The sequence below is a fragment of the Diadema setosum genome, chromosome 20 (assembly GCF_964275005.1).
Source record: "Diadema setosum chromosome 20, eeDiaSeto1, whole genome shotgun sequence".
NCBI lineage: Eukaryota > Metazoa > Echinodermata > Echinoidea > Diadematoida > Diadematidae > Diadema > Diadema setosum.
This window is the reverse complement of record NC_092704.1, coordinates 8747246-8772289: the sequence shown is the minus strand read 5'-3', so window position 1 is coordinate 8772289 and position 25044 is coordinate 8747246. Positions and strand designations below refer to the sequence as shown.

At 39.3% G+C, this 25044-nt stretch overlaps 1 protein-coding gene across 1 annotated transcript in view; it reads right to left on the bottom strand.

Moving 5' to 3' along the window:
• Nucleotides 1-1484: 1484 nt before the first annotated feature.
• LOC140244063 (voltage-gated inwardly rectifying potassium channel KCNH6-like) overlaps nt 1485-25044 on the bottom strand; it is a 241369-nt gene continuing 217809 nt past the window's right edge. The window contains exons 8-15 of the mRNA XM_072323713.1: nt 22121-22555; nt 21066-21465; nt 14347-14546; nt 10353-10605; nt 9543-9736; nt 8686-8794; nt 6477-6818; nt 1485-2323 (exon numbers count right to left, since the gene is read on the bottom strand). Of these exons, the coding sequence (XP_072179814.1) occupies nt 1485-2323; nt 6477-6818; nt 8686-8794; nt 9543-9736; nt 10353-10605; nt 14347-14546; nt 21066-21465; nt 22121-22555 (2772 nt within the window). The remainder of the gene's footprint in view (nt 2324-6476; nt 6819-8685; nt 8795-9542; nt 9737-10352; nt 10606-14346; nt 14547-21065; nt 21466-22120; nt 22556-25044) is intronic.

The following is a 25044-nucleotide window of genomic DNA, read 5'->3' as shown; positions in this document are numbered from 1 at the left end:
ATGACCCAATTCACATTTTGGGAGACCCCCTTTGTCAAAAACTAATCATCACCAGATGTCTCCTCTCTGAGCATCGGCAATGACGTTAGTCTGATCTCGAGTCGAGAACTATTTTCTTTTGTGCCATCACACTGAATGTGAATGCAGAAATGAACTCTTCTCATCTAATCAAAATCAACTCCAAATTAATCCAAAGAGCTATATTTACAAGCATCCCACCTCTCTCTTTGCTGAAAGGAGACCCCCAGCTGCTTCCATTGCATTACACAGCAATTGATTGTCATTCCTCTCAGAGTGCACTTCTTATCCACCGAGTGTGAACGGGGTCATAGAGTCGCAAAGTTAATATATTCAAAGATGGGGAACCTGATTCTTACAACTGAAAAGATGGGCATGCTCTCTGCTACAACCATCAACAGGAATGTCGAAAGTAAATAATAACAACTTTTCAAAGACTCGTTTTCGTGGTACTCCAGTACTCTTAGCGAACAACCAAATGGAATTCTCACGAGACTTCTGTGTGACTTCATGACAAATAGCACATGACACAAAAGACAAATAAACATTTATATATATCTTTTTTAATGTACATGACAACTTTGTGTCATAATGGGGCAGCCTCTCTTAGATGTGATTTGTTCAGAGGGTCGTTCACATTTTTGCATTATCCTCTATCTCGTTTGTTTGTCCACATGAAATTTGTACAGACACTTGGTTGTTCAATTACACTGGATAGGGCAAAAAGTTGTGATTTTGTTATTTTGCCTTTTAAGCAGCAGCTATACAATCAGCTATCTGATAATGCTGGAAAGATATTGCACTCACAGTCTCTGCAACTGTGATGCAGTGTGCTAAAACAAAAAACACCCATGAAAACTGTTCAGAACTGATGGACCTGTTTTTTTTTTTTCGAGTCCACAAGGTTCCTGATGCAGATTTGTTCAGAAGAGGTGATTTCAGATAATGACATGTGATCAGCTGATGCGAGACAATATCACAACATTAATGCTTTTTAATTACAGCTTCAGCATTTGGTTGTAAGTATACATTCAACTGCAATTCTTCCAAACCTCTGACACTCACTTGTGACATCAAGAAACAAAACTTCAATCCCTCTTCATTTATTGCCCCATTGCATCAATCTCCTCCTTTCATTTTTCTCCAACTTTTCCTCTTCATGATAATTACAATCATCTATAGCCCAACAGCAAGCTCCTCTCTTTTTTTTTTCAAATTTCATAAAGTACACAAGTTGACTTTAATAAAAATGCATCATAGATAAAGGGAAAAGAGACAGGAAATGTATTTCATACATTTTCATTCTTTACATCTGCTTTCCTTCAAATTACAGAGGGGGACACTCTAAACTATATATACCACAGGGAAATGGGTGACATTTGTACTGTACGCCATGAAACTTTTTCAAGAGAACACCGTAGATTGCACAGACAATGCTACCAACTCTGGATGGGCTGCTTCACGGGCTATACGTCCGTGTTCCTTATCGGGGGCAGTGAGGAATCGCCGTCGGCCCCGTTCCAGGAGATTCGCGTCGTCGTGGGCGCCGGCATGGAGCTACTCTTTGGTATGTGGCCGGGCTGCGTGAAGAGCGGCGAAGATATCCCGGCCTCTTCCGAATGTATACTACTGTGACTATCTACCGAGACGTCGGACAGAGAGGAGAGAATGAGGCTCTCGGGTGGCTTGGGGCGTCGTCTGCTCACCGGGCCGTCCTCGACCGATTCCGGGCTCTCTAGCGACGAGACGCCGTCCCGCTCGTGGGGCCCGCTCGGGTGCATGCTCGAGGAAAGTGTGGGCTCGCTTCGAGCCGAAGTCCGACCATGCCGGCCACTGCTCTTGGCGGGCGGGGCAGGAAAGTCTGTGCTGTGGGTTTTGCGCTCCGGCGAGCTGGAGCTCTGCGAGGTGACAGGGTGCGAGGGCGCCGATCGCATGCGCGGCAGCGTGGGCCGTTGCTGCCTGACCCGGCTGGACAGCAGCTGCGGGGGCGCCGCATACGTCTGGTGCATGCGGTGCAGGATCTCCAGGATAGAGTTCATGTCGCCGGTCACCTTGACCTCCAGTCGGTTCATCTGGCGCTGGAGGTCGTCCAGGCGGCGCTCGATGTCCGGGTTGGACACAAAACTGCTCACGTCCTCCACGATGATGTCGGGCTGGCGGGAAGCGCTGCGCCCGTTCTTCCCGTTTTGGCCGGCGTTGAGGGAGGGGTGGCGTGCCTTGCGCTTCATGTTTGGGGAGGAATCCGGACTGAGCGCCTTCGTCCCTGTCATTGCACTGACAATGTTATTCACTCCCGAGAGCGCCCCTGCAAATGGAGACAGAACCAACAAGATTTTTGTCACCATCTCAACTCCATAAAAACTTCTTGATCTAAACCTGTCAGTTCATACAAGATGAGATCAAGGCATTATTCTTTCTGCTTTATACCACAGAAGCTTTCACAAAAAATTGCAAACAAAAAGTACCTCTGCTGAGGAGGCAGGATTCTCTTTTGAGCCCTGTTGTGCATTGCTAACTTGTCATCATAATTCTCATCCAAAGTTTCACCAAACTGAGAACCTCAAAATGCATCTCAGCCACTTGATTTCAAATACAGATGACTCTAAACCAGGAAACGCCTTCTCTACCATATAGTGTGCAAAGCTAATTAATAAGTCAGATTTGTTGAAGTATACATATCCCGAACATTCTGGTTGTTTTTTTTTTATTTCTTTAATGCCATGCTTCTTCATCAAAAATTGCATACAGACCTGCTAATATGTTACCAGTTTCTGCAATCATAAAGTGGACTGTCACGACCACCATGCTACACTGCATATTGTGACCGTGCATCACAAAGACTACCTACGCAAAGTCCAAATTTGAAAATAGAGATTCTCAGCTTTTTATCAAAACACTTCAAAACTCATCTAAATTGTGCAATCCTGACCAACTGAAATAAGATATGGAGAGTCCCTCCTCTTTGAAAATCACTTTTGAAAAAAAAAAATGAAGTTAAAGATCTTTTCACCTGCACTGACTCACTCACCCATTCCTTATTGTGTGTGGGACAAAAAAAGAAAGAAACTTAAGTAACTCCTACATGGGGATTATCATATCACCCTAAAATTTAAATTACCCAACCACATTCTATTCATGATTATTTTAAAATATCAGTGCTAATTTTGACTGTTTGCTCAGGGTTTTTTATGCACATTTTTAATGAACACAAGAGTAAAAAATAGATATATAATATTCACCCCCAAAACAGGCCTCTTTTAAAGCTAAAAGATTTGAACTCAAACTTAATTTTGAGATTCCAAGCTGGATATACAATGTATATTGAAAGAAAAAGGATTACTTTGTAAAAGATGCCCAAACATGAAACTGAGCCATGTTGTCCCAAAGCACAAAGTTTCTAACCCACTGCAAATGTCAAACTCCTGGGCAGCTTTTATGATGCATTTTTTACGGATATCACTGATTACTGATCACTGATTAGTAGCCAACAAAATCTGACATACACGCATTTATTATCAGAAGAAATGATCAATTAAAAATGATGCACAATGATATGAGTACAAAACTGACTCTGCAGGTTTACGCAACACATGCACAATATATGTGCAAAGGGAAGGAGCAAAAAGGGGATAAAAAAATTATTAGAAATGCACAGAAACATGGCAGAATGAGATAGATACTAGCCATCTGCCATAAGCTGCTGGAAGAAAACCGATGAAGAGATTCCTGCACAACTAAATGTGCACAAGGGCATATAGATATATAGAGGTGAATAAATGTGTAATTACATATACCCAGACACGAATTACAGGCATTAATACAAACTTACACTTTTATTGATGGGGAAACTTCTATACAAATATATATATATACATAGACAGATAAACAAATATAAATAGACAAATACACAGATAAATAATAATAACATAATAATAACGAATATTCATACACCGTCTTTTCTATAAAACTCAAAGCACTTCAACAGACAGATATATGAATTAGATACTAGATGGATAGAAGGATAGATGGATGAATGGATAGAAGGATAGGTGGATGAATGGATAGAAGGATAGGTGGATGACTGGATAGAAGGATAGGTGGATGAATGGATAGAAGGATAGGTGGATGAATGGATAGAAGGATAGGTGGATGAATGGATAGATGGATAGGTGGATGAATGGATAGAAGGATAGGTGGATGAATGGATAGAAGGATAGGTGGATGAATGGATAGATGGATAGGTGGATGAATGGATAGAAGGATAGGTGGATGAATGGATAGAAGGATAGGTGGATGAATGGATAGATGGATAGATGGATAGATGGATAGAAGGATAGATGGATGAATGGATAGATTGATGAATGAAATGATAACTATTTTGAATTCCCCCTTTACTTCTGATTTCATAAATTATTACAATATTTTGGATTTGACTATTGATTCTATTTTTGTAGACACGTCCGTTATACAGATATGTAAATCGATTTTAAGTCTCGAATTTTACCCCGAGGCCTCGATCCATGTCAAGCTGCTGCTTATGATCACGGTCTCCTGCTTTTCTGTTTATTATAATAACCAAAAATGTTTAATTTTAAAAATCAATTTATTCAAATCCCCTGTGTTTTATTCTTTTTTTCTAAAATTCGTTTAATGAAACGACGTGATATACTCTGAGTGAATAATCAATTATTATTTACATAATCTACAAGTGTTGATTTAACGATTTGCCTCCGAACTTTTTTTTTTGTGAATGATATGCTACATGTCTTATACATCGAATACTGTCATGTTCATAGTGTGTGTGTATATGTACCTTGAATTAATTTGCAAGACAGTGATATGCTTGCTTAAATGTCGTGTAACGTTAATTTCTAAATATGTGTAATCTTTTGTTATGTGTGATTTGGAAAAAGGAAGAAATAAAATCGATCAATCAATCAGTCAATCAATAATGACTGAAAACATGGGAGGGAAGAATGTAAGGAAAAGATGACAGAGGAGATAAAAGAGATAAAGGCAAAACAATGGTGGAGAAGATTGGAAGAGAAAATACAGAGATTATTAATTTAAATAAAAACATCTAAAAACAGCAGGGAGGAAAAAAACTTCAGAGTGAGGGTATAGCTGTAGATGTCTTTTGGTTACATCCTAATATCGCCAGCTGAGAACCAGAAGGTCACTGTCGCATTCTAAGATTTGAGTGTACACTTGGAAACAATCAATTTTCACGAAATCAAAAAAGTTTACTTTATCAAACCTGGGTAGATTTACAAGCATTGTTCCACATATCACAGAAAAATAGCATCCTTGTGGTTTTGATTTATAAAAGTTTATTGAAAATGAACATTATCTAAATTGACACCACAATGTACAGGGGATCTACAATGTGATTCCAATAACTCAATCCCTCCCAACCCCCCCCCCCCCCAAAAAAAAAAAGAATTGTGATAATGTCCTTCTGGTTTTCAACTGATAATATACATTACTTGAAAACATGCTGTACAATGAAAGCGCAGATGGACGCAGTTACTACCCCTATTCAGATAAACCAAAATAGGCAGTAAGCAGTGTACATCAATAGCAATACTAGGCAGTAAACAAAAAATAACAAATAAATAGGTAGGTAACTAAGTAAATAACAGGTACAACTAATAAAAATGCTACTTTAACCCGTTGAGGATGGTTTGATTTTGCTACAACACGCATTTCCCATAGACGCTTGCCCGAGTATGCTCGGGACTCGTCCTCAACGGGTTAAAGCCTCTAAAAAATTGTGCATGAAATAGTGCAAAATTAGACATCTAAAATTTCAGTTAATGCAAGGCAGTCTCGGAACCTATATGGTACGTGATGATTCAAGAAGATGGTGTCAAAGTACATGTATGGTAAAGTTAAACCAAAATTACTATGAGGTGTTGGGATTATCAACAATGGCACTTTTTGTTGTTGTTTTTTCTGTTTTTTTCCCCTTCAAAACTGATACCTGTGTAAAATTTCAAGGTGTTGACTTTACAATTAATTTAGGATAATCTGACTTATGGAATGGTCTGTTGGGAAAATTTGGGTGCTGACATGAAAATCAGAACTAATTTCACGATCACTGGTTTGCATTAGTCGGGGAATATACCTGGTTTAATTGTGCCTTGGCTTGCGAACACAAAGTATACTACGTGCATATTAATAATATGTGCATATTACAAATGATATGTGCATATTACAAATAATATGTGCTTATTACAAATAATATGTGCTGCTGCATTAATAGTATACAACTCAAGGCACATGCACACTCTGCGTTTGTGGGCAGTTAAACTGGTGGGCGATTAAACTGCTAATTTCTAGCAGTGTTCATGCAGGCAAACACAAAAATTAGTGTTAAAGCTGGGGGGGGGGGGGCTAGTTTTGGATGCTTGCCAACAGGTGTACGAGGGGGGCGTTTTGAACATTATCCTCCTTACCCTGCCCGTTGCCTTGCTGCTCCCTATTCAACCAATCCTTGAAGGAGGGGAAACACGAGTGGGAGGAGTCTATACCTGCTATGGTGCTAAAGTTTCCCCCTCTCCCGCCGCCGGTCCCGTCGCCCCCGCCCCCGCTGCGCCGGTTCTCCTCGTGGCCCTGTAGGATCTCCGGGGCGGGGGTGACGTCCCGGCCGGCCATGTCCGGCGAGAACTCCAGGATGCCCGTCCCGCACTCGTCCTCGTCGCTGGAGTCCAGCGTCGGGATGCTGTTGTGGCCCGAGCTGCCGGACTGGTTCTGGGCAAACTTGCTACGCCTTGCCTGGGCATCTTTGTGCCCCACTCCTGTGGGAAAGAGATTGGGGGGGGGGGGGGGGAGAGGGGAATGAAGTTTCAAAATAAGTTTCAAAATGAACATTTAACGTCTGTTATATTGATGCACTGTGTCTACCACTTCGCAGAGATTTCTTAACCAGTTGAGGATGAGTCTCAAGTAAATTCGAGCATGTGTCTATGGGAAATGCGTGATGTAGCAAAATCAGCCCATTCTCAACGGGTTAAAAGGATTATTTACGAAAACCAAGATGAACAATTATACATAATGTTATAATTTGGTGTGTACATGACATCAAATACATTTATACTGTATTAAGGCTAAGCCAGAAGAAAAAAAAAGTTGTGTTCAGGGGCAGAATATATCAGCCTCTAAGCATATTTTCAATATTACAACATACTGGGGCCATGCAAAAACCGCAGAATACATTCATTCATCTTTCATTTTCAAAGTAAGGAAAGGACTCCCTTGGAAAATTTCTCTCGAAACTGAAATAACATGTACTTTGAAAGAGACTGGTGAATGTCAAATGTCAAACAAGATTTTTTTTTTTTGTGAACTTCTATGAAACTTGCAAAAACTGGAACTATCGGAGGCTGTTCAGTCAGTCTTGATAAAAGGTAAACACTGAGACTCGTGACTCGCTTGATGGCTTGAATTTTTTTTTTTTCTTTAGGTAAGAAAGTGCCTGTTTCTATAAAGAGAGCTCATATGAATATCATAGTCTAAGATTAATGATAATGAGGTGTGTGTTGCAAATGAGAACAGTGTTGTGTACTAATTCATACTGACATCAACAGAAAGTTCTTCTGGAATGGTTCATTTTTAGTGACAGTCATGAATGACAAACACAGAAGGTCTTCAGTATGGAAGATGTTCATCATCATTGTAGAAGGTCTTATAATCTACAGTATGTCCCCCCCCCCAAAAAAAAAAAAAAAAAAAAAAAAAATTACAATCAAATTTTCGCATTGATAACACCCAATATGATTAAAGGGGAAGGCTAGTAACTGATCAGTGGGAATCAGTGGAAATGCTGGGGGATGATTGTTCCAATCCTTATGGGATTCATTCAAGAGTTCATTGTATATCTATTGTTGTGTGAAAATGATTTGCTTCAGAACGGTCTCATATTCAAGTAATGTGCAGATTAATGCTCCGTCACTGACCAGGGACGCTAACCTGGAAGCATTAAACTGCACATTACTTGAATATGAGACCATTCTGAAGCAAATCATTTTCACACAACAATAGATATACAATGAACTCTTGAATGAATCCCATAAGGATTGGAACAATCATCCCCCAGCATTTCCACTGATTCCCACTGATCAGTTACTAGCCTTCCCCTTTAAACTGTCTAAATGCTACTTCAGGGTCTTAAAATATAACATCTTACCTCTATTTCGCAGAAAACCCCATCTGATTTGGTTAAGCGGTCACAGAGAAATGTGGATTGTTGTAAAGCATGTCATGAGTCTGATTCTTCCAAGTTTAGCACTTCGATGATCTTGTGTGTGAATACAATATACGGAACTTGGAGGGAAGAGATTCCTGACATCCTCTACAAAATTCCTCATTTCTCTTTGACCATTGAAGCAAATCGAATGTAGTTTTCTGTAAGATGTTGGCAATGAGTTATAGTTTCATACCCTGAATTTGTATTTGGATTGATTCACCATTTTTCAAGATATCATTGCGGAGGGTCCCGTTGTATTTTTTTGGGGGACATACGGTACTATACAAAAGGCTCTTGCTAACTTTGTAATCATTTAGCATTATTCAGATATGGAAAATAGATGAAATGAAATATAAATATGAAAAAAGAATCCACAATGATATAAACTAAGATATACACTGCAATCTCACTGCTCCCACCTTTTTGTTGGTATTTAAAATCGTTGGTTTTGTCTCTCTCGTCCAGGATGACGGTCTCTGCCACTTTGGTTTTCTGCATCATCTCCTCATGGTGCTTGGATGCCTGCTCCTGCTCAAGAGAAAAGGAAAATTGTATTATTATTATTATCATCATATCATTATCATCATTATTATTATCATCATTATCATCATTATCATCATTATTATTATTATTATTATCATCATCATTATCATTATCATCATTATTATTATCATTATCATCATTATCATTATCGTTATTATTATTATTATCATCATTATCATCATTATTATAATCATTATCATCATTATTATTATTATTATTATTATTATTATTATTATTATCATCATTATCATTATTGTTATTACTATTATTACTATCATCATTATTATCATTATTATTATTATTATTATAATCATCATTATTGTCATTACTATCATTATTATCATTATCATCATTATTATCATCATCATCATCACCATCATTACCATTACTATCATTATCAATATAAATATTGTTGTTGCTGTTGTTTTCATTATTACTATTACTAGTTTAATTTAATTTGTTTTTTAGATTCTTACTACAATTATAAAAAAAGAAACGAAGAGCATCTTTTTCTCTCAGCATGGCATTTCTCCTTGATTCCAACATGATGATGGAGAAATGTCATGCTTGCTGATTTCTTGTAATGCAGGCAATTACAATTTTCTGACACATGTCAACTTCATTGATGGCAAATCACTATCGGTAACTAGACTTGTACGGCAATAGCGTGTCATTTATCAAACATGGAAAAGCCTGGGGGAAAAGCTTAGCATTCAGAAAACAAAACACTCACATCTCGAAGTTCAAAGGTTATCTCCAAGTTCTTGGTGAACTGCTCTGAGAACTCGGGGTACATCTCCAGGATTTCCAAGAGGTCATCGCGCAAGATCTTGTGGAGGTCGCAGTAAGTCAACGCCCTGACATTGCACTTAGACTTCCCAACAGTTTGACTCTCTGCGATATTTTCTCCAAAGACATCATCCTTGCCTGCATTGGAGAACCATACGGGATTGATTTAGGCATAATGGTATACCTTATTTTATGCACAAACTGAAAATATCTATTCAGTCAATCTTAATATGAAGGATATTTCATTAAATTCATCTGTAGTCTGTAATCTGTACGATTCAACTCAACTTTGTTCATCAAGTACAAAAATATGAAAAATTCTTTTTCTAGTACAAAATCACAAATGGCTGAGAAAGCATACAACACACACACACAACTTGGACAGATCAAAGTAAATATACAACACTAGACAAAAACCATTTATATCATATTTACTGCATTGGGGTACATTGTGTCTGTATTTATGATTGGAAGATGATACAATTTTGTGTTAGAGACAGATGATGAATCAAGGCTAGCTCAGTCACCGCCTTCAGCCACTTTTTTTTTTTTTTTTTTTTGGGGGGGGGGGACATGAACTTCCATTTTCATTTTCAGGTGGTGGACTAAAGAGGCTTAAGGTTTGAAACAAATGCAATTCTCTTTAACCCTTTGTGAGCTTTGATTCAAGATTGGCACAGAAAACCCCATAGGGCTTTACACATGCATTGTCCAAAGACCACGGGCACAGAAGGGGTTAAACAGTGATACGTACCGAGAATGGCCAGCACCACATCGTCCCGCAGGATCTCGATGGAGCCTCGCGAAATGAAGTACAGCGCCCTCAGTACATCCCCGCGGTGAATGAGCGTGTCGCCGGGCGGTGCGTGGGTCGTCTTGAACTTCATGGACAAGGCTCGCAGACAGCCGGGACTGGCGCCTTTGAAGGCGGGACTGTTGTTGAGGAGGTTGCGATTCAGGTGGAGGCAGATGTCGGCCTGCAGACACTCAGGGAAACTCTTCAGGACCTGGGGGGGGGGGGGGAGGGTGGGGTGCAGAGAAAGGTTGATGCCAAACTTTTGTATTTTTGACACACTGTTATAGCCTCATGATCAACCAACTCTATTTGTTTGAGGGAGAGATTATCAAATAAGGTTTGCCTTGAATGGTTTATTCTGCAAAGCTCAATGTGAACTTGAGCTCAGATGCTTTCAGTTTGAATGAAGTCCAAATAGAACTAAAAATACCACTACTACTACTACTAATGATGATGATAATCATGATAAAAACAACAAAAATGATGATTGCATGAAGAATAAGAGCAGCAACAGTAGTAGTAGTAGTAATGATGATGATAATAAAAAGACAAGAATGGTAATGATAATGGTAACTGTAATAATAGGAATATTACTAAAAATAATAAAGACAATAAAAATACAAATTGACTTAAACACTTACTGAAGACTGAGTACATTTCTGTGTGATTCATAACTGAAAAAAACAGAAAAAGCTGCCAAACATTTATTTTCTGATTACGACTTAATCAACCTCATAGAACTCTAGTGATACATAGAGTACGTTAAACCTAATTTTGAGATAACATGAGGACCAAAGAATATCATTCAGCCTAATGGTGAATTTCAACTTACAGAATGGTATTAACACATGTTCATTTCCATCCCAGGTGGAATTTTTCTTCAACATGACCAAGTTCTTGACTTGTGCAAGGGTGACTTAGGCGAAACTGAGTTCATATATTATGTATGATTATGAATATGAAGACAAAGCCCGAATCTTGCCAGCCCTAAATCAAATTAAAAAAGAAAAAAATCAATGTGCAGCCATCTGCACCTGTTTTGGCCTCATAAATAATTTTTCCTTGCTCTTTTGAATCGAAATGGCAGTCGGATTGCATTGAAAACATACTGTCTCCATTTCAGATTATGCGGACGTCAAGTTAACAAGCCGTGATGAATATTTCATGGGCACTCATTATTGATATGTCCCTGGTAACATGAATGAATTGAATTTATAACCTGTTGATGAACAAGTCCATTTGATTTTTTTTCTCTCTCTCCCTCTCCCTTAATCGTCTATCCATCTATTTCTCTATCTATCTACGTGTATCTATCTATCTATCTATCTATCTATCTATCTATCTATCTATCTATCTATCTATCTATCTATCTATCTACATACCTACCTATCTATCTATAAAATCTATTTACTTGTCTGTATCTATCTATTCATCCATCCATCCATGCATCTATGTATCCATCCATCCACCTATCTATCTACACGTATCTATCTACCTACCTACCTATCTATCTATCTACCCATTTCAAACTATCTATCTATCTATCTATCCATCTATCTATCTATCTATCTATCTATCTGTTCATCTATCCAGCCATTTATCTGTTTGTCTGTCTATTCATCTGACCATCCCTCTGTCTGCCAATCCGACTATATACATTGTACAGTATGTCCCCCAAAAAATTACAATCAAATTTTTGCATTGATAACACCCAATATGATCAAACTGTCTAAATGCTACTTCAGGGTCTTAAAATATGACATCTCAGCTCTATTTTGCAGAAAACCTATTCAATTTGATTAAGCAGTCACAGAGAAATGTGGAATGTTGTAAAGCATGTCTTGAGTCTGATTCTTCCAAGTTTAGCACTTCAATGCTTTTGTGTGTGAACACAATAGACAGAACTTGGAGGGAAGAGATCTTTGACATCCTCTACAAAATTCCTCATTTCTCTTTGACCACTGAAGCAAATCAAATGGGGTTTTCTGCAAGATGTGGAAAATGAGTTATAGTTTCATACCCTGAATTTGTATTTGGATTGATTCACTATTTTTAGAGATATCATTGCGGAGGGTCCCGTTCTAATTTTTTTTTTGGACATACGGTACATGTGTATATCCATCTATCTGTTTATTCCACCTCCAAGAATCTCCGTCCTGACACAGGCTGTCTCTGTGTTTGTTTGTTTGTTTGTTGTTTCCATCTGAGAGGATGGCTGGATAGCCCATATTCAGCTACGTTAAGCTGGTCTTCCATGGGGTCCAGTTGGATGCGAGGTGGGACCACTTCACCGGGTTAAACACCCTGCTCTTTGCCATGAATGAATGAAGCCGGATCTTTTACGTGCTTGAGTTGTTACTCTCTCATACACGGGACCTCCATTTTATGTCCTATCTGAGGGACAGAGTGTTTTGCCTCTTGCTAGAGGGGACGGTATGCTTACACACAACATTGCTCAGTCCAGACTCGGGTTTGAACCCGGGCCGCGTGATCGTGAGGCAGACGCGCTACTGACTGAGCCAACTCACCGCCCTGTCCGTTTGTTTGTCTGTCTGTATACAGTGTATATCTCTGTCACTGCTTATTTATGCCACTCTCTCTCCTTGCCATTCACAGGTTCTGCGCTCCATGCATAACACATGAGGATTAAGTCTAGCACTCGAAACTCTCTCCCTCTGTCACAAATACACTCTTTCGCTTTTTCTGCACCCAATACTCTCCCTGTCTGTGTGTATGTATGTATGTCTGTCTGTCTCACCTTTTTCCCTTGCAAGTCCCTACAGGTGTCTGTGTGTATGTGTGTGTATGTGGTGGAGGAGGGTGGTTGGAGGAAAGATGAGTATTCTAATCTGGGGATGACGCACTCCTGAAAGGGTCAAATGGAGCGGAAACCAACTCTCAGGGAGAAATCTCCAAGACGTGGCAGCGGACGTGAAACTTGAGCCCCCTCGGAAGCTCATGCAATTCTGAGAGCTGACCGCCCACAAGCCCCAGGGTGTGCATGTACATACTGTAGCAAGGGGCCGGTCACTAGGTTTGCTGGACACCGTCGTGGCAAGACAGATTCTATGCATTCTAACACCTTTTGACTAAAACTGCCCTCTGAATGATGGGTTTATCTGAACCAGATAATATACAAAAGTCATCATCAATTAACACTGTGTGCTAGAGAGGGTTACATTGGAATCAATTACTGCGTTTGCTACATTGGAGCTCTCGGGAGTAAGCAGTGAGTTTCCCATGTATACGGAAACAGGTTTTGACCACACCCAGTTACCAGTCACACACTAACACTCATCTCTTTACCCCTCTCTACTGTACATTCTCTACATTATAGGCCTACAGCACACAGGCAGAGAGTATATCACTGGCTGAAAACCAGAAGGACATTATCACAATTTCGCGGGGTTTTGAGGGAATGCATGGTCAAATCTTTGAAAAAAACTTTGCATTGTTTGTGCCTGATTACAAGTTTTATCAGGCATAGGAACATATCAATAATTTGTCACTCCAGTGCAACTGTAGAGACAATCTAACATTATCTGCCTTGAGATTTTCCAGACCATACGTGTATCTCCCTACATGTGTCTATAAGTCTGCCTACATGTGTATGCATATATGTATCTATATATCTATCTACCCAGCTAGCTATGCAAATTTGCCTATCTATCTATCTATCTATCCATCTATAAATAGATAAGCATGTAGATAAACAAATAAATATATCTGTATGTATTGCATATTTTTCTCTCTCTTTATTTTATAACTCTCTCATCTATCTTTCTATCTCTGTATGCGTCTCTCGTGAATGAATGTGTGTATTTGTGAGTGAATGTGTAAATGCACACAATACTCTGCACTCCTGGCAAATCTTTTTACCCTCCCTGCTCCATTCCCCCCCTCCCCCCCCCCCCCCCCCCCCCCCGCAACTCATCTCCTATGCCCCGCCTACCATATTCATGTCGATGCCGTTGGTGTAGGACCAGGCGTGCTGGAAATATTCCTCCAGGCGCTGCCGTAGGGGGTTGGGGATCTGGTGGAAGCGGATGAACTCCTTGACCCGCAGCATCTGGGTGTGGTACCGGGCCGTGCCGGAGTAGAGGCGTTGGATGATCGCCGAAACGTTACCAAAGATGCTGGCATACATCAGAGCTGAGGGGGGAAGGAGTCGGGATCATCGTGGCAAAGTTATCGTTCAGAATGTAACTATACACATACATCAGAAATGGTACCTTGTGAGATGTATATTATATGGACACTCTGAACTTATTCCTGCTCAACTTACATCTCTCAAAATGAACAATTTGTGTCATGGTCAAATCTTACAATACTTTAGTTTGCTGATTATCATGCATGCTGGAGTGCTTCCTCAGTCAAGATTATAGTGATTCCCCTAAATTCCTGTAGTGTCACTATGACTTTTTTGTCTGACTGAGGCACACTACTATACCTGAGTGGGCTTGCTTATCTACTACTAATTCAATTTTGGATAAAACACTGAATGCTGTTGAAAAAGCTCAGCTAAAGAATGTTACCTAAAGGCCTGTCTTCATTGGTCCAAAGTTTTCAAATAGCGTGGCATTTTGTAGTAAGGAAATTAGCCTGATGTCAAATTAGCCCGGCTGCTATTTGTGCAATAAAGACGCAAATGACGCACTATTTGATCAGAAAAATTTTCCCCAAAATTCTTGATCTAGCTTGTAAATGATATATTTATGAATTAGCATGCTATTTGGATTGTGTCCCCATCATCCCAAAATATTCTTGATCCCATCATACTGGGGAAAACACTTTTGAACTGTGCGCTGAGCTGAGTAATGATGCAAAGTACTCATACGTTGATTGATTTTGGGCTAATTTCTCAAGCAGGCTGTTTTTGAGCTTATGAAGACTCACATTTGTAATATCAGGGTATTTTCCTAAAACTGCAAAACAGCCCACGAGTTTGAACCTCAGTCTGATGAAGACACACCTTAAGTGCCTATGTGTGTAACTTCAGGGCTAACAAGCACTTTGCTTTCATGGAAAGTTTTTACCAGCTACAGGAGAATGCATTTCAACACAAGCCTCTTCTAACTATGACCTACATCTGTACAGTGTAATATCAGTTGTATATGTGTGGCGCTCCGTCGGAATGAGTCAAAAGTCGCAAAAAATGAAATCGTAGTTATGCCTATAAGTGAATTCTACAGACTCTAAGCTTTACACTGATATGTAATACAACTCATTTCGACATCCCTATAGATCATAAAAACGAATATTAACCACGTTTGTTATGTCAGTTGATTTTCTAAATAACGGAGAAAATCGCTCTCAAAGTTCAGGCTATGTTCATGTTCACAACCTGTTTCTTTCACGGGACGAAACAATACAACTGTCCTGCTTAGCGACGGCGTTTACGCTCCATCGCACGCACTACCGTATAAGGCGATAGCTTGGGTATGTAAGATAATCAACCAATCGCAGGACAGGTCTATCATTAACGATTCTGACCAATACGGCAGCCCGAATGTAAACTTCGGCGCGTTTGTGTCCGTGCCGCTGCTGCCGCATGAATGAGTCGGTACGCGTTGTGTGTCGGCTGCGTTGTGGTTTGCCGCAATTTTTAACTCACAAACAATAGGAAACAGTAGAAAGAAAAGAAGGCACGCAATGCGTCTTACGAGAAGCGTCTTTTAGCGAGGGCGTTGATCGCTTCCATTCTCCTCTCATACATGTTGTTGTCAATGGAAACTAAAGAGGATGCGTTTAGCAAGTACCAATACCTAAATAGAACCTGAGAACCTATTGTAGGCGGGCACGCAATGCGTCTTACGAGAAGCGTCTTTTAGCGAGGGCGTTCATCGCTTCCATTCTCCTCCCATGTTGTTGTCAATGGAAACTAAAGAGGATGCGTTTAGCAAGTACCAATACCTATTAAATAGAACCTGAGAACCTATTCTAAGCGGGGGTTCAAAAGACAGCATCGGTAGAAAAAGTCAATGAAGTTGATTAACGATAGTCGTCTTTTGAGATCGTGTTCTTTGCGTGTACTTAAAACCCTCAAATTACGCACATGGTCGTAATGTTGCAGAGCATCAAAAACTGCTTTCGCGTCTTTTCTGCTGCAGCTGTATACAGCCGTAACATTATGAATTCCCGCCATATTAAAGGCACATTTCCTTTATAGGCGTTGCGTGCACAGTAATTATCGCTTATCAGAAGTATCAGAAGCAAAGGTTGATGTAGGCTTGACAGCTTCACGTTGGGTTTACAATGATTCTCAGTCACTTTTCTAATAGCATAGCATATAAAAAACAATTAACTTGTAGCTTAAGCGGATTTTTTTTTTTTTTTTTACATCACATGTGCAGTTACAATCTTTCTGCGTTTGAGAAGTGGATCATAAATAATAATACTGAAAAATATTCGGAATTAATACTTAGGTCTTCTTCACTTCGTTTTGTATTCACAAACCTTATCAGAAAAAAAAATGATTGCTTGATTACTTTCGGGTAAAGGAACTACCGGAAAGGAACCGCATTTAATTTTCTTGTTAACGAACCTAAGCTAATAGCAAACCATATTTCATTGTGTGATTAACGAACCTTCAGAATAATCAATTGTATTACCCCCCTCCCCCAAGGAAAAAAAAAGCATTTCAATGTCATGCGTTGTCAATAGCGATAAAAGGCCCGTTTTTATTTCGTAGTGTGTCTCAGTACTCCTGTGCTTATTTCTAAGGATGTGCCTCTCTTAATGATTGCGATTGATGTTCAACTATTTCTTTCACGGGAGCTTGAACAGGAAGAAGCTAAAATTCAGGCAAGGAGACGAGTTTTCTTCCATGAGATGCAATCATTAAGACACATCTATTCACGAAAGTTGTGTGATTGCTTATGTGCTAAAGAATTGTGTCCATTACATGAATCAGGCACTATACAAAACGGTTGAAATCTACTGAAAGTCGAACTTCGTTTTGTTTTTTGTTTTTTGTTCAATTTCATTTCAATTTTAAGCGGGGATAGACTAGAAATTAGTTTGTCTATACTGGCAGGAGACATTACAGTTTTCCAGTACATGCTCCGCATTTAAACAGTCGCCATATTTTCGTGGTCAGAATCAGATAATGGACACGTGATATATTATAAAAATGAAAATAGAAAACAACGAACACGCCATATGTACAAACATTATGAACTTCAATGAATTAAACTTACCTGTGATATTCTGCATAAAAACAATCACGCCGATTAAATGATTTAATATAATTAATAGAGCACACAGCGATATCATGCATGGCAGATCAAATCAAGTTCAATTGGTGAGAAAGCTAAATGAAGTTAAAAAGTTGACTTCTTTTCGTTTCTCTTTCAATTCATGAAAACAGAATTACATTGTATATCTATTGAAGAGGATTGTCTCTGTCGCGAACGATCGCCATATATAGCACTGTTAGTCTCCTGCGCAAATCCGAATCCCTAAATACTTTAATTTTTGCTTGATAATGTAATAACCCTGATCATAATTTCATAAAGGACTCGCAAATTCAAAGTTTCAAACCGTATACTAAAACATTATATTGTATATGGTGTATTTCAAAAAACATTTTGAATGCGTTGCGTGTTAGCATGTTAATAGCACCAATCTGCCTTTTATTTTCCGTATACGTAAAGCGCACAGAAACGTAACCAAATGTTACAAAATACAGTGAAATGCATTGTACGGCGTGGTACTATCATTAGAAGTATATCCCATTCCTTTTTACTTTTATTTGCTTGAACCAAACCATGTGTCATTTTCGTAGCGACATCACTAGGAATTAGAATGTATGAAGATAATCGTTACTCATTTTTTTTTTTTTTTTTGCGCTACTATTATAGCATTTACATTTGCCAACTTTTATTGACATGCAGTACTATGTTACTGTATTGTTACGATTACGAATGTTGGTTATGAATTCAAAAGACTGGTTTATTAATCGAACTACAAAGGTAATAGCTGTTTTGAAAGTAGTTCGATACAAGTTCAAAACGCGATCGAAGTCATTGTCATTGGGGGGAACTGATAGCTCTAGAAAACTTGTTTAGGCTAGTAAAGATTGCCGTATAGGCAATCTTTGTAGAAAGTTTTGACTTAGGCCGTCTATTGAGTATTTTGAGAAATTTAATAAAGAATTATTTGTTTTGATTATGTCAAGAATTAGTTTGAACTATGAGAATAAAAAGGCGCGGTTACCCAAACAATGTCGTAGTTCGATTAGACAGTCATGATGGGTAAAGTGAATTCATGACTTGACTAATCCTTACTGAATTGATGATCACTTCTGTAAACCATCAGTTATGTCTTGTAATCGTAGTCAAAATTCGTTTGAGCAAAGAGACGAAAACCAACAAACAAAATGCCGTGTATCATCGCTCGAGATTCCAACATTTGGCGTCACCCGACCAACAATAAGTGACAAATCAAATGGAATATTATGTTGTGGGATAGCAGACTGTGTTACGATTTTTAAATGTTTCGAGCAATTGTTAAAAAAAAGAGAGAAAATGAGGCAAAGTTCAAGAAATTAGAAAAAAGCACGTAAATGCAGGCGATCATGTTTGATAATCATAGTAAGAGATTACAATCGGCCGTGCGGATGTATATGATTGCTTTATTTACATGTCTGATTTCTGTAAACTATGTGATATTTAAATTTAAGTTCCCTTCCCTCCTTGATAGAAGTTTTGTTGGGTTTTCGCTATAGGCATTTATTAGGAAACGCTGTAAAAACGACAACAAATGCCTACTATACATCAAGAGATGACCTATACATACATGAAACACAAAAAAAATCTCTACGTTCTGATATAAATCAACTGCTTGTTTGTTTGTTTGTTTGTTTGTTTGTTTATTTGTTTGTTTGTTTTGAATTACCATGGTCTTTGTCGGGGGAAAGATGAAGAAAAGTATAGTAGAGTGTATCACTCTCAAATCCGGATGATTGCGATAAGTGTGTATCCCCGCCCTTTCTATACAGGTAAACGATTTAAGCTTGCTATGCTATTATAAAAGCCTGCATGTGTCACGCGGAAGAACTGATTCCGTGATCACTTTTAGCCTTTCATAAAATTCACATTTTAAGATGGTAACGATAGCTTGTAGGAGATAGAGTAAGTTAGCGTCACTGACTGTGGTTCTGAACACAAAAGGAGACTGAAAAATTCCTTTACAAATTAGCAGACATAATGCCGATCCTCCAACACTGTTGCTCCATTCCGTCATTGATTCTGCTATCAATGGCGAAGAAAGAATACTGGTTGCGTGATTATCCACCCCTTGATAGCAGGAAGTTTACCTTTCATTGTTTAAGGCTTCGTTGATGCGGGGTTTACTCGGATACAAGGCGTGAACATTGCCGTGCGAGTTCTTTCATTCGAAATTCCTCAGAATACGCAATTCAATGGGCAATTAGCGCTGCTACTTGGCAAAGCTGTTAGCCAACCCAATTGTCCCAATTCTTTGCAGACTAGACCTCTCACATGTCAGCTACACGCAATACACGGCAAACAACTTTCATTACAAACATTCTGATTAAAAAACAAAACAAAATGAAGAAGCACACTTTTGAGTAGCGACACAGCTTTCTGTCCCTTTCTCAAATAGGTCCTACTTCTAAAAAAATACACAGATGACTAGAGTCAGAATATCCTCCAAAGGGAACACGAGCTATCTGGGCATTAATAATGTTTGTCTTCCTATTTCTCTCCATGCCGTCACGGCCCAAACCATCATAAGTAATAAGGCAATAAGTTTCATTAACCAGGGAAATAATAGTACGCATTACATACATTTGGCGAATTATCACACAAATTGTCGACTTTATAAAAACGAGAATAATTGACAACTTAGGCCCTACTATATCTCCAGAGATGAACTTTAAACAGCAAGTCACATACCAGGGAACGAAAGTTATGATTATTTGAACAAATTCATTAATGAGGCCAATTAATAACCGTTGTAAAAGTACACACACGCATAAAAAAGGTTTCGAGTTCGATATGTGATCATTGTATTAGCTCATAGATAAAGTATCATAAATTTTGCGTGATCGTTCGTTGGAATTATTTTTTTCAGTGCGATTTGTGCGTCATGTCAATCACCACTCATTGAAATGGAGTGCATGTATCAAACGAAACTCGCTGGTCATGCAATCAATAGCCTTGGTCAGCTCACTATTATTGCGTAATTCTATAGCCCTCGCCGCTTGGCCGCCGACGCCGCCGCGCGCACCATGCTTTGTTTTTGTCTTCAAAGGGGTCAAGAGAAATGCCTCATTAGCATACACCCTAGCAACGGAGGCGGAGTCTCGATCTGGCAAGAACAATAGGTGCGAAACGCAACGCAAAGGCGAGCGTTCGAAAAAAATGTAACCGAAAAAAATTGTCTCAGAAAAACGGTGATTTGGGACACTTGTACTCATTTTCACACGCTGAAATTTTCTGTACAAACAGATAAAACATAAAGGAATCAAAATCCGTCATAAAAAAATTTCGACCCGAGTAGTGCTTCCCCTTCATTTTCGGCTCATTACGGGAAAACTCCCCGTGCGACTTATGACTCATTTTGTCGGAGCGCCACACATATTTGTTTGTTTCGATGATTCTCATCTACCACAAGAGGTCATTTTTCTCTGCTAATTGCACTCACAGCCTATCAACATCACACAGATGGAGAAGATCTTCTCCGGGTTGGTGTTCGGCGAAACGTTGCCGAACCCTACGCTGGTCAGGCTGCTAAACGTGAAGTACAGCGCTGTGATGTACTTGGATTTTATCGAGGGCCCGCTGGTCGTCACATTGGCCTGGTAGTACTGGTGAGTCTCGTTGGCCAGGTGGTCCAGCCAGCCGATGTTGTGCTCCAGCCGATTGCGCTCCGCCGAGCCGATGGCGTACCAGATGCAGGCCAGCCAATGGGCGATGAGGGCAAAGGTCGCCATGAGGAGGAGGAGGACGGCCGCGCCATACTCCGAGTAGCGGTCCAGCTTGCGCGCCACTCGCACGAGTCGTAGCAGTCGAGCTGTCTTCAACAGCCCGATTAGTGTTGTTGACTGAAAGGACGGGAGAAGGGTGAAGATGAGATGTTAAAAGTTGTGATATTCACAGCAAAGACTGCATTCTATTATTGTAAAGAAAAGTATCAAAGGCCCATATGCACACATAAGACTTATTGGGTTTGGGATCAAATTGCAAAAACCATTGTCTTCACCAGTATTCACACATGGCCTAAAATCTCACTCAGCTGCATGCAAGAATCTTCAGCTTTATGAAGGAGGCAGACTTAACCAGAAGAAGAACAAGAAGAAGAAGAAAGCACTTCAAATTTTTGAACTGTGCATACCTACATTGTAAGAAATGACCAGCACATAACCCCAGGCTCCCTGAACCTAGCGCAGGTGGTTCAATCATGGGACTAAAAAAATATGATCTTTTTGGAGGCTGTTCATACACATCAATGGAGGCAAATTATCATGAGTCCCCCCCCCCCACACACACACACACCAACAAAACAAAATGGGCTGATTTTTGCATCCTGATGGGAGCACAACAATTACTGATTCTCTGTGTCTCCAAACCCAAATGTTTCAAGTATTTGTGCATTGCTTCACCACAAAAAAAAAAGCACAATCGGTTTTGGAAGAAAACAACATTATTTTTGGGTGTGAACGTGCCTAAAGAGGAAGGATGAGAGAAATGTGGACTCACCTTTTCATTATCAGTTCCAAAGAGTAGGAGGTCAAAGGGAATGGCGGCCACCACGTCGATGAGAAACCAGCCCTTGAAGTAGTGCACGGCGATCTTCCCCGGATGCGATACAACCTCATCATTCTTATTCACGTACGTCGTTCTGAAGTTGATGAGAATGTCGATGATGAACATGACGTCCACGATCAGATCGATGATGATCAGGGGGCTGCTGTAGTTGGTCGTGTTCGACGTCTTGGTCGTCGAGGCGGCGGTCTCGCTGTTGAGGAGGAAGGCAGCGTTGTAGGGGGTGATGATGGCAGTGTAGATAACCAGAAGAAGGATGACCCAGTCCCACACGGCCTTAAACGGAGAGTAGTGGAGTATGGTCCACTTGTGGATGCGTGGAGATTGGAGTTTGTACTCTGGAAGCACATCTGGGCCAAGAGACAAGACCTGGTGGAGAAAGAAAAAACAGCATAACGGCATGAGACGTGCAAAAGCGTTATGCAAAGGAGACCATCGACCATTTACATTATATTGTATTTTGTCATACATGTCCACCCCCCCCCCAAAAAAAAAAAAAAAAAAAAAAATTGGGAGACACAACGGAGGACATTTCAACTGTCAAGCATACGGATGAACACGTTTAAGATGGACTGAGTTTCCAATAATATGCATTTCCCACTCACCCCTGCCCGAGAACACTTGAAGAGTTTGTTTGCAAAAACCGATAAGTCCATATTTGCCAAATGGAGATATTTGCGACTAAAGGTCAAGAAAAATAAAGAGAATAATAAGAACATTTTTGCTTCTTTTGACCATAACTTAAAAAATATAACTGTATATGTAGTGACCAATATATCATTTAAAAGGTATTATTTTGTACTTTATGACAGAGATCGTACTTGAAAATCTTCATAAATGGACTTATCGGTTTTTGCAAACAAACCCTTCACTCGGGACTAGTCTTTAACGGGTTCACTTTGTCATTACCAGCAGTAAACCTTTCGTATACAGTACGCTGTGAATGACATATCTGGGATGGTGGTAGTGAGTGGGGTAAGCCTGGGGCGGAGAATGACATGGACAGGGGGAAACCTAAACCATCAACCTCATTTCCTATTTCATCATATGACTGTACGTCACACAACAGGCAGTAAACCTAGGGAGGAAACATTTTTAGAAGCCTTATAATATCAGGTTTCACATAAAATTGTGGGTAGGGGAAAAATGTACAAACTGATGGAACAAAAAAGAGAAGAAAAATGAATGAGGTGTAATACAGTAACAATATCAAAAGTACATTAAATTGCACCCAATTCACTTCAAGGGATGGTACAGTATTGGTGGAGATGAGAATTGGGCTTTTAACCTTTTATAAGATACCAAGAAAACACTTAAGAAGTAGTAGAGAGCATACCATTTTAAGAGGAATTCAAAGTTTATTTGATGAAAATCGGGTTGGGAATGACTGAAACATCCAAAAACAAAGTAAAACAAAGCAATCGTAATAAAGTGTGGGTCCCACACTTGTTAGAATCGCTCTGTTTTGGATATCTCTGCCATTTCAAAACCAATTTTCATCATATAAATGTTGAATTCCTCATGGAATTACATGCTCTTTCATATTTCATAAGAGGTTTCTCATTATCTCACCAAAAAAAAAATGTTAGAAACCTGAAATTAGGTCTCAACCAAAACTATACAATCCCTTTAATTCACCACTCTGCACACTGACAGATGTTCACTTTCCTTCCTTCTACACTCTTATCACTTTTGTTGATTAAGTTTGCACAAAACAAGTTTTATTGGCAAGTAGCCCACTTTGTGTGTGTGTGTGTGTGTGTGTGTGTCTTCTTTTTTTTTTCCCCCGAGGCTGGGACACTTGAGTGATTCACAATATACAAGCATTGCTTTTTAGTGGACCTCTCAGTTCTCTTTTTATCCCTTACAAACATAACTTAGTATTTTGCCGATATGTATGTATATCCCTATTTGTCAATTTTCATTTCGCACATTCTAATGTACACATGCCTATGATATAATTCCTGATTTATTCTGTGTTGTGTTTTGTTGAAAGAAAAATGAGAATGAAAATAAATGAACTAAAACTGAATGAACTGAACTGAACTATTAAGCATCTGCTTGAGATGGCAGACTCCTTTTTTTTTTTCTCTCTTGAATATGATGTAATTATATTGCTGCCTTCTTGATTTCAATGTATTTGCTCAAATATTTTGACAAATGTTATGACTAATATATGTGACTGTGCACCTCAAAACAGACATAAAGTCGCACACACTGATTTTGCGTGAGGACGGAAAATAAGTGAAATGGGTCAACCTAGCCGAACTTGACTTTTTCATATTTTCTGAAAGAGCGGGTCTTCTTTTACATCATACTAAAATTTGGTATCATAAACGGGCAGGAAAGTGTTTTTTTTTTTTTTTTTTTTAGCAGTTTATCTTGAACATTTTTGGTAGAATAGTGTGATTAGGTGTGTCTTTAGAATCCCTTTTTCATTTCTGAAAAACCTTGTCCACACTCTTCACTTTCAACTCTAATAACTTTTGAAAGGATAGTGCTACTACTTTGAAAGTTGGCATTGATTATGGGCAGAATGTGTTAATGAGGCATTTTTAATTTCAGTTTAATCTGATAATCCCTTTATTGTTGTTACTCTGGTGGTTTACTTCCTGTTTTTTGTCCCATTCATCGCACAGCCAGCACGGTTTGGTAAAGATTAAGCGCTTGAATAGACACTGTACTTCAGAGCCTCTTTTCTCAGTTCACACTTTTCCTGAGTTTTTGCTTTCTTTTCAATATTTAGATAGGTTAGGAGAGTCCATTTGATTTGAGTTATACATAATTTTAAAGCTTAAATTCTGCTCTTTCAGAATATGGTCTTAACGAAAAATTCATGTCTGGCGACTTTTTGTTTG